Source organism: Ictidomys tridecemlineatus, chromosome 3 (genome assembly GCF_052094955.1).
Source record: "Ictidomys tridecemlineatus isolate mIctTri1 chromosome 3, mIctTri1.hap1, whole genome shotgun sequence".
Taxonomy (NCBI): Eukaryota; Metazoa; Chordata; class Mammalia; order Rodentia; family Sciuridae; genus Ictidomys; species Ictidomys tridecemlineatus.
Genome location: NC_135479.1, coordinates 63,298,221 through 63,315,285, shown reverse-complemented (window position 1 = coordinate 63,315,285; position 17,065 = coordinate 63,298,221). Strand labels below are relative to the sequence as shown.

General features: G+C 59.6%; 1 protein-coding gene across 4 annotated transcripts in view; it reads right to left on the bottom strand.

Moving 5' to 3' along the window:
* Pemt (phosphatidylethanolamine N-methyltransferase) overlaps positions 1–17,065 on the bottom strand; it is a 75,596-nt gene continuing 58,531 nt past the window's right edge. For all 4 annotated transcript variants that reach the window (XM_021736011.3, XM_005339449.4, XM_021736010.3 and 1 more), the window contains 4 exons: positions 7,577–7,722; positions 5,117–5,228; positions 610–684; positions 1–285 (listed from right to left, as the gene is read on the bottom strand). In XM_021736011.3, the coding sequence (XP_021591686.2) occupies positions 228–285; positions 610–684; positions 5,117–5,228; positions 7,577–7,722 (391 nt within the window). In that variant the 3' untranslated portion in view covers positions 1–227. The remainder of the gene's footprint in view (positions 286–609; positions 685–5,116; positions 5,229–7,576; positions 7,723–17,065) is intronic.

Below are 17,065 nucleotides of genomic sequence, written 5' to 3'. Positions count from 1 at the left end.
TGCCGGGGTCAGGGGGTCTTTATTGGTGAGTGTGGGCACAGTGGGGACCGAGGGGCGGGGGCTCAGTGGCCACATGGCAGCATGTCCAGGGCCCCCGAGGCAGTGGTTTCCAAGGCACTGGAGCAGCCCACGCGGGGCCCAGCAGGAGCAGTGGCCCAGCACCACTCTCCCCGAGCGGGCGGCGTCCTCGCAGTGGGCAGGCCCTTGGCAGAGCTGCTGGGGACCCGTCAGCTCCTCCGGTGAGACCTGGAGGCCTTCTGCCGGTAGATCTCCGCGGTGAACGGCCTGCGGAGCAGCGAGGGCTTCAGTCGGCTGGCCAGGGCGGGGACCCCCGCCAGGCACTGGAGTCCTGCCCCTCCCTGCCCCCATGCCAAGGGGACCAGGTCCTTACTGTCCCCCAGAGCTGCTGGGAGCCTTCAGAGTGAGGGAGAAGCCACATGGGGCCAGAGTCACCTGCCCAGGTGCCTGGGTCTCGCAGGCCCTGGACATGTCCCCTCTGAGCTTCCCAACCTGTGGCTGGCGTGGCCCAGTGGGCAGAAGCTGCAGAGCTCGCCTGGCCACAGGGAAAGGCCAACCACACTGACCCCTGCCCTGCCGGCCCCTACTCACTCCTCATATAGGACGGCCACCATGTAGACGAGGGCCACCATCACCGTCAGCAGCAGGCCCGTGGGACTGGCGTGTCTGTGGGGACAGATGCATGGTCAGTGGGGGTTGACACTGGGACCACTGGGGACAAATGAGCTGAGCTATTTCTGAGCCCAGCTTCCTGAGCTGGACTTCCCAGTGCCCCATCCTCAGGGTCCTGAGTCCTGACCGTCTCTCCATCGGCCTGTCCTGGATGGCTGGGTCCTCCCGGGGCAGAGCCTGCACCTCTTCCCTGTCTCAGGCCGGGCTGGAGCTCGGGACACGGGGAGCCTGCTCTCCTGTGCCCAGGAGACTCTTCTGGGGAAGGAAATGCTCCCCCTGCCTACCAGGGTCAATGTTCTTAAGAAAGAAGAATTTTCTAGAAAGCTTTGGTGCTACATGGATACAATGCCATTGGTCATTAATATGCTCTGAGTCTTCCTTAAAATGTTGGCTCAGTACCAAAACAAATGAAAATTTACTTCTCTCTCAAAAAATAAGTAAATAAATAAAATAAAACATCCTCCAAAACATGGGAAAAAAGAAAAGAAAAGAAAGCTAGTTTGGGCCCTCCAGAGCACACAGCCCGTGGGCAGTTCTGGCCACCTGAGCCCCAGGCCCTGCCCACAGGAGCATGGCCATGGCCCTGAACCTCTGGCCATGGGGGAGGAGGCTCCACTTCCTCCCCACCCAGCCCTGGCCAGGCCGCCTGGGTGGTGGGCACGCAGCCTGGCCCGCGCAGGCCCAGCTGAAGCCCCCACCCTGGCCCGGAGGATGTGAAGCCCCAGGCAACGCGTGCAGTGGGCCCAGGCCTGGCCAGAGCATCTGTCACGGGCTCTCTGCTGGTGACCAGCCTCTGACCTTGCTGTGCTGCCGAGCGCTGGCAGCTTGTTAGTGACGACATTGAGGAGCCTCTGAGCATCTGCCTCAGGTTTCCAGAAATAGCTGCTGTCAAGCTGTCCCCCAGCTATTTCTACAGTTCCCTCTGATCCCACCGGCTCCTGCAGGGCCGGACTGCTGCGTCCAGATCAGCGGGAGAGAGATGAGGGCTTGCTGTGGGGCCCAGTCGGCCCAGGAGGAGGCAGCAGGCAGCATGAGCCAGGCCTCAGGCTCTCCCTGGCTGCCCTCCAGCCAGCCAGCCCGGGCTCCCTGGGCGGGGGCAGCCCCAAAGCAGAGGTCCCTGCAGGGACCCTCTGCCCTTCCCACTCCCTGGCACCTGGACCTCACAAGTCTGTCTGTCTGGGAGCTCTGGGAGGAGACAGAGCAAATGCAGATACAACAAAATCCAGAGCCCAGGGTCCAGCGGCATCCTCCCTGTGGGCACTGAGGAGGACAGAGCCCCGGCCTTGCACAACATGGAATGAGAAGCCTGCCTGACCCCACAGCTCAGCCCCCACCTCTGCCACTATCCCTAGCGTGGGCTCACTGCCACATGGAGATTGACACCAGAGACGTTTTCGGGGTAGACATGGAGTCTGCCCCCCTAGGCTTCCCTCCACGCCCCACTACGGTCTTCTAGAACCAACAGAGCCTCTCAGCAGGCACCAGGCATCCCGGGGAAGGGGGAGGCTGGCAGGAGCAGGCTGGCGGGCCCCAGGGCGCACCTCTGGTGGCCCCAAGGGACTGGGGGTGGGTGTGGCCTGGCAGCTCCTGTGAGCAGCGGGTCCCGGAGCTGAACTCTGATCTCGGCTTGTGTCTTCCCAGAGGTCAGCTGGGCTCCAAGCTGGGACCCTTCATCTCTGCCCCACCACTCACAGAGGACGTTTCTGGGGTTCAGACTTGGAACCTGGAGTGGTGGAAGGCCCGGGGGCTGGAGTTGAGCCCTCCTCATCCTAGCAGGGGTGGCTTTTCGGCCTCTCTCGCCTGTGAGAGGGCCACAGGGAGCCCTGTGATGGTCACCTGCTCCTCCTGGCTGAAGAGCCACTGTCTCTTGCTGGGCTCAGGGAGAAACCTGGTCCTTGGCCATGGTCCCCGTCTCAGGGGGTGCTACAGGCCGTGACTGACTGGATGGGAGGGCCGGCTGGCTGCTATGACCCCAGGTGGACCTGCCTTGGCCCAGTCTCCTTGCCTGTGGACAGGTCCAGGCTCATTCACGTGAGTCACCTGTTTGGGGTCAGCCCCTAGGAAAGCGCTCCCCTGCCCACCAGCTGACTGCCAGCCACCACAGCAGGGTCCACAGTTCCCTCCTGTCGCTCTGTGGCCAGAGCCAGGCCTGCCCTCCGTCTGTTTCCCACCTGTTGTGGGAGGGGCTGCACTGGTCCATCTTCACCTCCTTCCATGACTCCAAAATGAAACAGACCCCAGCACCTAAAGGAGTCACTGGAGTGGCCCCAGGGAGGGGCTTGGAAAGCCCTTTAAGAGCCTTCCCCAGCCTCAAGACCCCGGGGAGAAGGTCCCCGGCAGCCACTGCACCCAGCACAGAGGCGGGTGGGACCCCCGACTCTGCACCTCAGACCTGCAGTGTGAGCAGGACGCCACCCCTCCTCAGGCCTCAGCCAGCACCCCAACACACGCCCCACCGCCCCCAGGGCAGAGACCTGATGGCCCCAGGGCCTATGGGTGAAGTGGGGAGGGGTGTGGTGGGATCTGGGGGGTGGACAGTCCCGTTAGCCCGGATGGAGAAAGATATGCACTCTTGTTCTTCTTCTTCTCATCGACACCAAGCTTTCCCATCAGAGGCCACCTAGGTCCAGCTTGGCGTCCGGACACCCTAACGTGGAGACCGTCCTGCTCTGCAGATGAGGACACACAGGGCCCAGAGGGACCCAGTCCCTGCTGGAGGGGGCTGAGATGGTGGCCTGGAGAGAACAGGGGCTCTATGCTATGTCCAGCCTCACGTCCCTCAGGAACCCTCATCCTGGTCCACCAGGTGCCATGCCTGGGTGCTCAGCCATGGGGCCCTGGTGGACGGATGGGCTGTGGGCATCCTGGAAGCGGCCCTGCTGGGCCATCGTCTGGCAGCTGGGTAATGGCTCGTCTCAAATGAGCCCTTGCCTCTCCTCAACGCTGTGTGGCCAACGTCCTTGGAGGCAGCTGGGGACATGTGTATGGGTGCTTCCCTTGGAAAGAAGGGCCACGGAGTGCTAATTCCAGCACAGGGGGTCTGGAGAACAGAGGGGGCCCCCAGGGCCAGGAGGTTTCCCTGGCAGAGGGAGCACCTTAAGGTGGGTTTGGAAGGCCTGACCAGGGGTGGAGTGGGGGATCTGGGCAGGAGCAGCAGTGTGTGTGTGTGTGTGTGTGTGTGTGTGTGCACGCACACGCTTGCTGGCCCTAGAGGGGTGTTCATGTGTCGGGGAATCGGGAGGCTGCCAGCAGGACCCGGGGAAGAGGGCCTGTCTCACTCTGAGCCCTCCCTCAGGGTCCTTGGTCCCCTGTGTGCTGAGTGAGTCTGGAGACAGGCACATCTGCCCCTTATCAAAGTCCACTGCCCGGGTCCAGGCAAGAGGGGCTGTGCTGAAGGCAAGTGGGAAGGACGGTCCTCAGGTGCACTTATAGGGCTGGGGATCACGTGGTCTGGGTGTGGGTGAGGGCAGGGTGGCTCCCAGCCAGACCCACCAGCCCCTTCTAGCTTCTCGTTACTGACCCTAGCGGCTGTGGTCTTAGGAGGGAACGTCTTGCTCCTGACGTCCACTCTGCGAGATCTAATCTTTTGGGGTCCTTCTGGTTTCTGAGAACACCTACAACATTCTAGACAAATAATTTTCAAATGTTAAATAAAAAGCAGAAAAGATGCTTCCTACAAAAAACTCTCCTACAGAAAAAAACGGACTGACCTGAGCTGCCAGGCAAGAGTGGGGAGGGCACGGTTTGCAGAAGCAGGCAGAGGGCCACAGTATAGCCTCCTTCACCACAGGTCTTGTTAGTGCCCACACGGACCACGGCAGACCAAGGTCCTGGGCCCACTTGCACTGGCACAAGGTGGCTGTCTGTGGGAGGAGGGCATCTGACCGCCCAGGTTGGTGGTCCCTGTCAGGAGCGCCTGGAGGACCTAGGGGTCTCGCTCAGCCAGGGCTGGCTCTGGGCCCCTGGACAGCTCCGTGGCCCCTCTGGCATGTGGGACCAGCACATTGCTTGGGGATTTCTCAGCCCTAATGTGCTAATTCAGGGCTCAGCAAACACCAGCCTCAAGACAGAGGACACTTTTTACATTTTCAAACAGGTGAAAGAATCCAAAGAATATTTCATGACACATGAAAATGACCTGAAATTCCAACTTCAGTGTCCACACATGAAGCTGCGTGGCCCACGCCCACACTGCTGCCCACGTCTCTGCACGCACTTGTACTACAGGGCACGCTGAGTGGCTAGGCCCTGCCCGTGGCCCTGAACTCCCTGGCCCCTTAGAAGAAAGCTCACCAAGCCCTGTTCAGGGAGGTTGTTCCTGTTGCCACAGATAAGAAACTCCTGAGAAATCAGAACCAGATGCCCTTGGCTCCCTGAATGGCCTCCCCCTCCGGGCCTGGCGGGTGGGGCGCAGGCTGATACTCACAGGACGGCCCAGCCCAGGTAGTTGGCCGTGCTCCCCCAGTACATGGGGTTGTCCACGATGTTGAAGGGGAATGTGGTCACTCTTGCCTCCTTGAGGATCCCAAAGTAATCACCTGTGGATGAGCAGGGCAGGACGGGAGGGTCAGTGGGCCATTTACGTCCCCTGGACTTACCACTCCTGAGGAAGGTAAGACAGGGCCCTCCATCGGGGGACAGGCTCAGCACACACAGCATCAGGGGGCCCCCAACAGGCCACAGATGCTGGGAGGGTGTGAGTCCCCAGGGTCTGGGTTGCTGAGCCCCACCCCACATCAGCACCTGCTCACCCCTCTGTCTCTGAGCTCCCTCATGCTGGCCTTGCCCTTCTTCCTGCCTCTGTGACTTTGCCAGTGCTGTCCCCTCTCCTGGGAACATGCCTTTCCCTGCTCTTGGTATTAAGCCTTGGGCACTTCTTTCCATAGCTCCAACCCCCCAGCCCTGGCCAACTGCTCTCCCTCAGGGGAAGGCCCAGGCCACCTCAGGCTTCTTGCAGGACTGCTCTGGGCAGAAGAAGTGACCGAGGGATCACAAGCACAGCAGTCATCAAAGGCTCCGGACTGCGGTTCAATAAAGGACGCCCTGCGCCCTCCCGCCTCCTCTCGCAGACATCCTGCCTTTGTTTCCTGCCAGTCTGGGGGGGACAGAGCTTCATCTCCACCAGAAAGTAGGGCAGCAGCATGACAAGGAGAAGCCACCGGAGGAGGGGCCCGGGAGGCACAGCGCAGCCCATTGTTGGGGACAAAGAGTGCAGGGGCCTGAGGAGCCACCGGAAGACTGCTGGGAGCCTCCTTCTTCCCAGGAAGCAGGAAGTGGGGCAGTGGGGCCTGGGGGCAGGCGGCGGGGAGAGGCTCTTCGGCTCCTTCCTGGGGAAGTGACCGCCTTGGCCCACATCCAGGGCCTGTTGGGTCCCTCTAGCATTTCTAGGCCACATCTTCTGGGGAGGTTCGTCCCAAAGCTGCAGCCACCCAGCACTCTGCCTGGTTCTTCTAACTGTCCACCCATGGCAGCCTCAGGGCATCCTTCCTCCCCCTCAGGACTCCACCAGCCCTCGGCCTGCAGCCATCGTGTCCATACCCACCCGAGCCTCGACCGCTGCGGGGTGCTGGCCTCTGAACAGCGCTGCGCCCCTCCTCCAGGAGCCCCAGGCGCTCCCTACCCCAGGTCCAGGCAGAGCCCTCCTGGTCTCCTTGCCCCCAGCACTGCGAGGGCCACTTCCTGACCCAGGGTTCCCAACCTCCAGTCTCAGTCGCACCAGTCTCTGCTCCTCCAAATGGGTCCCCTTCCCTGCTCCCAGCTCCCTCAGAATGACCAGGTCCTCTGCCCAACCTCCAGTCCTGCCCTGGCTGTGCCCCTCTGCAGCTGTGTCTTGCTGCTCTGTCAGTCCCCCGTTCCTCTGTCCTAAGGCCTGGTCTTCTCCTGCCTGCACCTGCAGACCCAGGTGCACGGCTCCCCTCTCCCAGGGTTCCCATCTCTGCTCTTTTGGGCGGCTCCCTGCAGCTCCTGCCTGGGTAGGAAGCACAGAACCAAGGGCAGTGTGCCCACTCCCACTGTCCCACCAAGGCCCTGCCTAGGCAATCAGAAAAGCAGGACTCAGTGCCACCTGATCCCTTTGGACCTAGCTAGTCCTGAACACATAAACAGTCACACAGAGTTTGGGGCTGGCTCCTGGGGACAAGGCCAAGGTGGATGGGGCACTCTGCACAGGGAGGCCAGGCAAGCTGGCAGGACCCCATGGACTGCCACGGCGCCCTGCAGAAGGCTGAAGCCCAGAGTCTGCATCTGGCCGGGTGCTGGAGACGGAGGAAGGACCACGTTAGGTAGACCCTGCGGGTGGGAGGAGCTCCCTGTATGGCAGCTGCCAGCTTCCCTCTGCCCCTGCCCCAGCCTCCTCCTGCTGGTTTTCCCCTCAGCTCCCAGGCTTCCAAGGGGTTGGAAGCTGCTGTTATCGTGGCAGGGAGTGGATGTCTGGCCAGGCCAGCACTGGGCACCCATTCCCAAAGTACAAGAGCCATAGGGACTGGAGAATGAAGGAAGGACAATGCCCCTCCACCCTGCACCCCACCCTAGACCTGTGTCAGCCCTACTGCTGGCCCAAACACAACAAGCCAAGACCCCATCTGGCCTGGCAGCCAAGCATTCTGGGAGCTCCCCAGGGCTAGCAGGGCATGGCTGTGACCGTGCACCCGAGAAGAGTTACCACTGCTTCTGTCCATGCCAGCAGGACCCCAGGGAGAGCACAAGGTCACTGACCAGGAGTCAGATGAGATAGTAGAGCCCACCCCCAACCCCCCATTTTAACCATGGACAGGCCAAACCCAGAGTTGGTGGTGGAGCTGGGAGTCAGCTGGGTCCCTGGTGCTGGGCCCCACTCATCCTTGGACCCCAGTGTACCTGCCCAAGCTCACCCAGCCCTGAGTCTTACCTAGAAAGGTTCCGGTGAATCCAAGTGCAAAGAAGCTGGACAGCACAAACAAGGTGCCCACACCCAGGAGCACCAGGCCCAAGCAGAAGGCGGCGGGGTTATCCAGGCCCTCCATCTTGGGTTGGCGCAGCATGGCCTGTGTGAAGCTGCAGGGCAGGGGACAGAGAGCATGTCACAGCACTGGGACAGGTTCCCTCACGTTCTTGATTCTGCTCCATGACTCTCAGAAGGTAGTCCGCCTGGAGTCACACACTCAGTGCCTGCTGCAGGTGGGGTCCAGGCCACTTTTGAGAGTCCTGACTACCACCAGGAGGGGACAGGAACAGGGGCCCAGGCTGCCAGAGATTTTGATTTTTCTAGAAGCCAGAAATCCTGACTTGCATATGAAATAGCCCACATTTTAGAAATAGGTCATTCATGACAACCATCTGGGACTCTGTGTGCAGATGGCTGGTTCAACCCCAGGACCACTGGTTTGCAAGCTCCGGTCCTGTCCCTGAGCAGCTTGTACTCTGGAGGAAGGTGAGACTCAAAAAAGAAAAGGTGCACGTGCCAAGCAGGTGGCCCAGCAGGCCCAGCACCTGACCGCCCTCTCCTGGCACAGGCCACATGAGGTCTTGGGCACCATCCTCCCAGCACCCACGTGCACTGAGCTGGGGTGGGCTCTGCACTGCCATTTGACTCCAAGACCCCTGCATAGGCCAGGCCACCCCCAGGCGGCTAACGTGAATTTCAGGGCACCTCAATGGCTTCTTAATGTCCCCTTCCACCCCCCAGTTCTCCCTGTTGGCCTTCCTTTGGAGCTACACTATTGAAGGCCTCACACAAAGGCTGTGGGATAACCAGAAAGGGGGAGGCTGTGATGGCCTGTCAGGGGGTTGGAGTGGGTGGAGTGGCCTCTCTTCCTGGAGTGGAAGACCTGGAGCTGTGGGGAACAGGCCCCAACAGGAAGGAGTGGGCACTGGTGAGACAGGGGCACTGGACGTTAGACCAGAGGCACACCCAAAGGAAAGGATGCGTGTGGGCATCCGAGTGTGGGATCTAAACCAGCATCTCCCGTTTCCCCATGATCACGACATTCAGGACAGATATGAAGATCTGCTGCTCACCCACAGCAACTTACACTCACTCTGTGCCAGACACCTTCCAGCAAGGGCAGCTCACCTCCCCACCCCCACCCCCGATCCATCCATCCATCAACCACCCACCTAACCCCTCAACATCCACCCATCCACCTAATCATATATCCACCCACCCACCCACTGACCATCCATCCATCCATCCATCCATCCATCACCCATCTATCTGCAAACCTACTCACCAGTGCACTCACCCACCTACCCATCCCCCTCTGCACCCAAGCACCGGTCCCGTCATCTGTGCACTCTCGTCCACGCATCACTGAGTGTCTTGCTTGCCAGGCTCTTTCGGCAGAACACGTTTGCTGTCACTCACTCCAGCAGTGACAGCAGACTGCTGTGGCACTATCCTTAGGCTGCACTGCACGCTGTCTCCCTAGACTTCTTTCCTCAGCTAGACTTTCTGGCACCCAGCACAAGAAGGCACAGTAGGTGGGCCAGAGAAGAAGTGCTTGTCACCCACACCAGAGCAGAGGCCTGCAGTGACCTGTGAGCAGCAGCACACGGTCAGGACAGACCCAGCCTGGTCACGCTGCCCGCACCCTCAGTTCTCCACCCACCACCCTTCCTCAGCCCTTCTGCTGCCCGAGCTCAGGGTCACCCTGCAGCTCCAGGCTGAGCCACTGGAATTGGTGCAGGGTCAGAGCTGCCATGGAGCCAGGAAGCATCACCCACACCCAGTGTTGTGAGGGGAGGCCTCACCCATGCCCCCCACCCTCTGGGCAGCCCTGGGACCCAGGCCCACCCTCAGCCCGCAGGCCTAGCTTCTGAGGCCACCAGGTTTTGTCACCACCAGCCTTGGCATCCCCCACATTCTCCGAGCAGACAAAAAGGGCATGGAGAGGACCAGGCTCCAGCAGGACTGAGCCCTGCCTGGGTCTCCAGAGGCACCCGTGGGGGCGTGGGTGATGCTAAGGGTCTGGGTTGCTCTGACCATCCAGCCTCCAGGCTCAGTCCACCCGAGCCCGGGGGCAGTGAGGCTCGTAGGGTTCCCTCTGGGCAGCCCTGGGCTGCGAGCCTTGAGTCTCTGGGGGTCACCAGGGGGCTCCTGAGGGAAGAGGGGATGGGGCTCCCGACAGCAGAGTCCCAGCCTCTGCCTTCTCCTCTGAGACCTGGTGACCCCTCCCCTGCTTCCCGTATGACTGCCAGGGGACCTGTGAGGAGTGCCGGGGAGCTCAGGTTGCCAGGGGCCGTGCCAGCTTGGGGCAGTGGTGTAGGGTGCAGGAGGGAAGGGAGAAGGGGTCCCGGGAAGGGGGTGGGCAGGGGGCACTCCAGATAAAGGAGCGGCTGGCCGGGTGCCCCGGGACTGGAGCAGACACAGGGCGGGACGTGCAGAGGGGTGAGGGCCCAGCACTGTCTGGAATGGGTTCTGGACACGTGTGGTGGGAAAAGCAGCAGACAGCAGTCAGATCACATGACAGCGGGTGGGTCACCAGGGCAGAGTCGAGGGGGCCAGGAGGCCAGAGGGGCACTCTGGAGGGGGACCTTCCTGTGACCGACTCCTTTCTGCCCAGGGGCAGAGAACGAGGCCACTCACTGCTGGGCCTGTTCCACACTCTTCGTGGGTCTTCCTGAAGGTCCCTCTGCCAGAACTCATCCAGGGGAAGCTTCTGGGCCAATGAATGGGCAGTGACGGGCTGCCCCAGTCCCCTCCTGAGCTGGCTGATGGTTCCTGGGCCCGTGGTTGCCGCCCAGGGCTGCCAGCAGGAAGATCAGCCTCCCTTCCGATGCTGGGATGAGGCCAGAGCTCCCCGCAGTGCCCTGGGATCACCGCTCCCAGAGTCCTCAGAGCACCCGGCAGGTCCTCCCCTCAGTGGTCTGATCTTGGCTCAGCCAGCCTTGAACACACTGTGACACAGTGGCAGGCTTACTGGAATCGATGCCCAATTAGGCGAGCGGTGTTCCAGCCCCTCCAGTAAGCCAGGAAAGCACAGTCCATCCCACCCACAGAATTAACAGAGGGACACGGAGCTCGGTGGCTGTGCGCTCTGCGGCAGAATGGGGTAATAGGAGCAATTTCCTTTGGAGATATTCTGCACAGGGATGGGGGTGAACAGAGATTTATTCATGTGCCTTGGGTTCTATTTTTAAAACATGGATTGGGCTTGTGGTCACCAATGTGACCTGAGGCTGACTGTATTCTGCTTCCCTGAAATCCCGGAAACCTGGGGTATACGTGGGAGAGGGGCATCGGGAGCCCAGGGGATCATACCAGGTCACAGGCACCTGGCCACCGAGCGTCCACAGCCCCAAGGCAGACCTGTCCCCTGTTCCCATCTGAAACTCACAAAAAACACTTCCCTAACCTCAGTCATTAAGTGGGTCTCCGTGTTCGTGTTGCCGGGTGGCATAAACTGGCACTGACTTCATATTCTCCTTTATCTCAGGGCGAGATGAACTTGCTCTTCATCCTTAGACTATCCATGAAATGAGCAATCTAATGCACTCATTTTCCTAAGATGTACTAAAACAAAAATGGATTTGAACATGTAGTCCCCACAAAACCACGGGGGACTTGAATTTAAGGCCAATGTGCTGCACATCTACAGGTCTGAGTGACAGGGCAGCTTTTCAAAGTGTTTCCAAAACCCGCAGCAGCCCTCAGAGACTCTCATGTTACAAAAAAAGAAACAGATGGGTCGGGGCCTGGATGGCAGGAGCCCAGGTGAACGGCTTCTCCCGCCTCCCCAGACTGTGAACAGGGCAGAACACCGGCTGCCTCGGGGTGCAGGAGCAGTCCCCGGGGTGTGGGGGCTCTTCTTCCCACCATTCCAGCTGCAGAAGGCAGGCTCTCCCCGAGTCCTGGGCCCCACCTGACCTGGCCCAGGCTGAGACACACACCCTCTTCTCTCCTGAGATCCAGGAAGTCTGACCCAGATGCCCTTTCTGACCAGTTCTCTAGCCGCCTGCAAGGAAGTCCACTGGTGACTGCCAGAAGACCCCCTGAGCTTCCTGATGCTTTAACAACATGGCCACATCCCCTCCCAAGGCCACTGGCTGCCAGGCAAGACAGGCAGGAGGAGAGGCTGCAGACCCAGCCCTGCGAAGCCAGCTGTCCACACCACCCGGACCCCGCAGGCCTTCCTCAGGAGCAACACGGTGGCCCCATAGAAGGCAGTGGCTCCAGGCTACCCAGGTCTGGCTGAGGCTGGCTGGCAGCGGGGAGGCCATGGGGAAGGGGTTTCAACAGATGCCCTGAGCCCATCAGGCCTCCCTCCCCATCACGCTCCACAGCCAGAGCAAACAAACCTGCACTAATTGCCCACTTGGGTCTGGACTTAGCACCATTAGCCTCCAGATAACAAGCCAGCTCATCCTGCCCCAGCCCTCCCCAGACCACCAGCTGGTGCAGACCAGCTGACAAAGTGGCCCTTTGGGACCCACTAGCAACTACAGGGCCCTGGCCTCCCTCTGGGCAGGCAGGCTAGCTGACCGCAGAGTGCCCCTTCAGGCCTCCCTGGCTGTGACCTGGAGTCAGTTCAAGTGCATGTGTGTTCTCCTCAACTCTGCGCAGCCCCCCAGAGAACAACACACCCAGAGTGTCCAGAAAAGGCCGATCCATGGAGACAGAAGGAGGATGAGCAGGGGACTGGGCAGAGGGGGCGGGTACCTGCTCATGACAATGGGGCTTTCATTCTGGAACTGTACTAAAAGAGGTGGCTGCACAATGCTGGGAACTAGTAAATGCCACTGAGCCATGTACCTTAATATGGCAGACTGTCACGTATGCTTTACCTTATATCAGAGCGCATACCTCTAGGTATGGGCCAAAGTGAGGCACTGGGAGGAGTGTTGCGGGATGCCAGGGGGCAGGAGCCTCCTCCCCACCCCTGTGCCACACACCAGCCAGTGTGGGGAGGGAGGAGCTGGCTGTCAATTAATGCAGCAGGGGCCAAGGAGGGGAGCAAGCAGGGTGGAAGGACAGGGGGATGCTGGGTTCCACAGAAGCTGAGGGTCTTAGTGAAGATGGAGGCCTACAGGAAATGCCTGGAGGAAAACACAGAACAGAGCAAGAGCCAGTGCTTCCCCTGTCTTTTGACCCAGAAAATCAGAAGAGAAAACCAGTCTGTGGCTGCTCATGCACATCTTCTCTTCTGAAATTTTCCTGGGTCAGTCGGACCAACCAGGAGAATAGTATGGACCTACCAGATGGGGACCCCCGGTTCAGCGGATGCTGACATGGAGAGGTCTGGAGAAAAGGGGGCCACAGTCTGCAAGAAACTGGATACCAAATGCCTCCTTCCCAAGAGCCCAAGTCCGAGAAAAAGCCAGACAGTCCCTGCCGGAACTTGCATGTCAGAGCTAGGCTCATGTGGGCTTCTAGCTCTCCAAGTACACACGGTGCTGTGGGGTCCCTGGAGGAGGAAGGAGGATCCCAGCCGGGGGACTGGCGTTGAGGGGTCCTTCCAGGTCTCTGCTAGCATCCCATGCTGGGAAGACACAGCAGTGCCCCTCCACCCACTCCCTCCATGGAGGTCACTGCACTCTTGGTTGTTGTTGTTTTGATCTGTGTGTTGGTATTTGATAGGACCTCACTGTGTTGCCAGCCTCTGAGTAGCTCGGACTACTGGGGTGCACGTGGCACTCAGCTCACTGCGCCATCAGCTGTCCCCCTCAGCGAAAGCCACTGCACACGTCCCCACCATGGCTCTCCTCAGCTTCACTGGGGGTCAGCTCTAGCCAGCTCCAAGGCCACTTCCCCAGCACCTGTGAGTGCTGGGACAGTCACTCCTAGGTCCCGTATGGGCGCATGTGCACGTGTCACACTCTTTCCCATCTGGATCCTTCCTGGAAGCAACTCTTCCATTTCACAGATGAGTAAACCAAGGCTCAGAGAGGTGGCAATGACCCACCTGGGCCCACGAGTTCATCAGGGGCAGAGCTGAGGCTGTCTGGGCACCTGTCTCTTCCTCAGGCTGGCTCTGACTCAGCCAAGTGAGGCATGGAAACCAGGAGCAGTCAGAACGGCTCAAGAAATGCACAAACCGCAGTGAGATGCCACCTCACACTCATTAGGGTGGCCATGATCGAAAAGGCAGAGTAACCGTCTCGGCAAGAGTGTGGTGAAAGCTGGAATGCTTGTGGAACGTATGATGGTGCAGCCACTACGGAAAACTAGCAGTTCCTCAAAAAAAACTAAGCACAGTTTTACTGTATGATCCAGCAATTCCACTCCTAGGAACCGACCCAGAATTTTAAAATGGACCTCAAAGGTAGACGTGACCCAAGCGTCCATCCACAGGCGAACAGAATGTGATCTATCATGATGCTGAATGCTGTTCAGACTTAAATGGAAGGAAATTCTGACGCACATTACAACACGGATACAACTTGAGGACATCAACGTAACAAGCTGCCGCTTCCACCTGGGTGGCACGACTCAGAACAGAAAGTGGAATGCAGGCGGTATTGGGTACAACTCTGTGAATATAGTCAATTTCGCTGAATTGTACCCTGAAAAATTTTAAAGTAAGCTGCCACCAAGGGTTGGCTGCACTCTGTCCCCTGCACACCCTGAGCCAACTGGTCCCAAAGCCATCTGTCATTGCTGAGGGATGACAAAGAGAGGCTAGAGTCAAGCACCTGGAGGTCACACTGCTGCCCTTCCCGGGCTTCTTCCTGACCCTGCCGGTGCCCCACCTGACTCAGGAACTCCTTCCTTCTCTGCCTCTGAGTCCAACTCTCATTTTGGAGCCAGGAGGCCAAGATCTTATAAGTCTAGGACTCGGAATGATCCGTCACTTCCTGGGTCCTGGGCAGCAGTTTGCAAAATTTGTTTAGCTACTACCAGAGAGAAGGAGCCACTAGGGTGCACCTCCTCCTTCCCCCACTCCCTGGCTGTCTGCATACCCGTGGGAAAGGCTTGTTTGTGGAAGAAAAGAAAGGGCAGAAACATTAAGTCGTTTTGCTGGACTTGGGCGGGCCCCCTGTGGCAACTGGCTTCCTGAACCAGGCATCAGGTGGGGAGGGGGAGGAGGGAGGAGCAGGTCACCGTGGTCTCCCCACCAGTAGAGCTTTCAGGGAGCAATGGGCCCCACTGGGCGAGGAGGGTCATCTGCAGCCCAGACAGCCCAAACCAGCTTGGCCGCCAGCCTGAACGGAGGACTCCCTCACCCAGGGAGCAGACACAGAGGGCCTCTGTCTGGGTCAGCCGCTGAACTGTCCACAGCTGTCCTGGGCCCCACAGGCAGCCAGCCAGCTCCTACTCCTTCCTGTTCTCTCCCTCCCTGGCACCCTGGCAAGGCCTCCTGCAGAAGTGGGAGCACCTAACTGAAGAGTGCGGATGAGTGAGGTTCGCTCAGGGAGGCAAGGAAGCCCTTGCACACCCCCAAACCAACTGGGGCCGCCTGCTCCCAAACCTCCCACAGCTCTGTTCCCCACCACACTAAGGTGTAAACAGATCCCACCTTACTCACCCCAGCTCCCCCCACTCTTGGCTCAGACCACGCCCACCGAGGAACTTGGGTGCACATATGCTACGCTGTGTGTGGCATTCAGTGGACATTAACTCTCAGAGTGGCAGGGGCCTGGGAAGAACTCAAGGGACACGGGCAAAGCTGGGTGATGTTAAAGATGGCACAACCTCGCTGGGAGTGGTATGCGGAGAAGAATGAGAAGGACCTGCACGTGTTGCTATGGCACGGTCTCCACCAAGTTCTGCCCTGTGAAGCCAGCCACCTGCAGGACAGCACACAGGGGTTCCAGGGGGAAGCAGATAGCACCTCCTAAAGGACAGCCAAGGCAAGGGGACCAGGATCCCTGGACAGGGAGGGGTCAGTGCTGTGCATCCTCTAGTGCTGTTGCATCAGATGGGCTGTTTTAGTACGCGGTTTCTGTTTGGCTGAGAAGCACACCCAAGGGCTGTTCATCCTTGTCCCAGCAGCAGGAAGGGACTCCATGTTTATTGCAAAACTTCTGCACTTCTAACCATGTCCTACTCCTGGGCCTCTGTGACTCCCCAGCTGTCGGGGGGAGGGGGTTCCTGGGAATTTGCAGCGGCTGAGAGCAGTATCTTGGCAGCATTAGACCAGGATGCAGGACCGCGTTAAGCACCTGCCGGGTGTACTGACATCAGCTACCAGTTCCTTGGCTCTTCGGGGAAGGGGGTTCTCCTCCCAGGCAGCTGAGATGCAGTCGCTGTGGGAGGCAAGGCAGACTCAGGCCTGTCAGAGACTGGGCCTCTCCCCCTCGAGCCCCAGGCAGCCTCTCCCCCCGGGGACCCCTGCGCCCTGGGAGGGAAAGCTGGACCCATCCAAACCCTGGTGCTAGGCCCAGCTGGAGTGAGAGCCAGGGGAGAGAAGGCCAGGCCAGAGCAGCCAGGTAACTAGTTTACCTGTTGGGAGGTTTTAGAGAGGGCAGACCTCCAAGGGGTCACAGGTCAGCCAGGCTCAAGCCCCAGGCTCCCACACTCGCAGTGCAGGTTCCTCCACTCTGCGTTTACTCTCCACTACTTCAGGATCACCTGCAGGTGAGTCCCTGGAGACACACTAGCCAACAAGAGAGGTTTGATCCTAACAGTCTGTCAACAGGGCATCAGGTATGAAAACACATTAAAGGGACTGAGCAGGGCGTCCCGGACCTGCAGGGGCTGAGCGGGAGCCCAGGGGAGCTGAGCTCTGTTCAGGTAGGGTCTCTATCATGTGCCATTGGGGACTGTTCTCTGGCAGGTACCACAAGCCAAACCAGGTAAAACCAGACAAGGCAGGGGAGTGCGGAGAGAGCCTGGCAGAGGTCCTGCCCTGGCAATGGGGCAGAGGTGGCCTGGAGTTGCAGTGCCGTGGGCAAAGGGAGCCTGTGGGGTGGGCAGGGTGCTGATGCGGTACGGGAAGGCCAGATGGGGACTGGAGTGCTATTATTAGTGCCACGGGGGTGTCACCCAGGATGATACAGTGTGATGTTCATCCTAACCAAGTCACTCTTATAGCCTTGTGGAGCCCTGGACTGAAGGCCAGGAGCCACCTAAGATACAGCTGTGTCATCCACAGAGAGGGAGGTGGCAGGAGGGTGGGCAGCAAGGCGTGGAACTCCAGGGCAGATCCAGGGCTATGCAGCCACACTGAGCAGGGAGATGGTGGGAGGCCTTTTGTGATGTCTCTGACATTTACGGTTGGAGTGAGTTTCTCTGTACCATGATAGGGCTCAGCAGGAAGTCAGAGTTGAGCAGGACGCAGAGCCCTTCCTTGGGACAGGGCTGGGTGGACAGGGCTGGGCTTGCTCCCAGCGCACCACAGGCCAGCCTTGGGGCTCTTCATCTCATGAACAGGCTCAGCTGACACCACAGTGGATCATCCAGTGCCCTAGGGAGAGTTTAGCATGGCTGCCCATTCCTGGTGCTCGGGGATGGCTGATC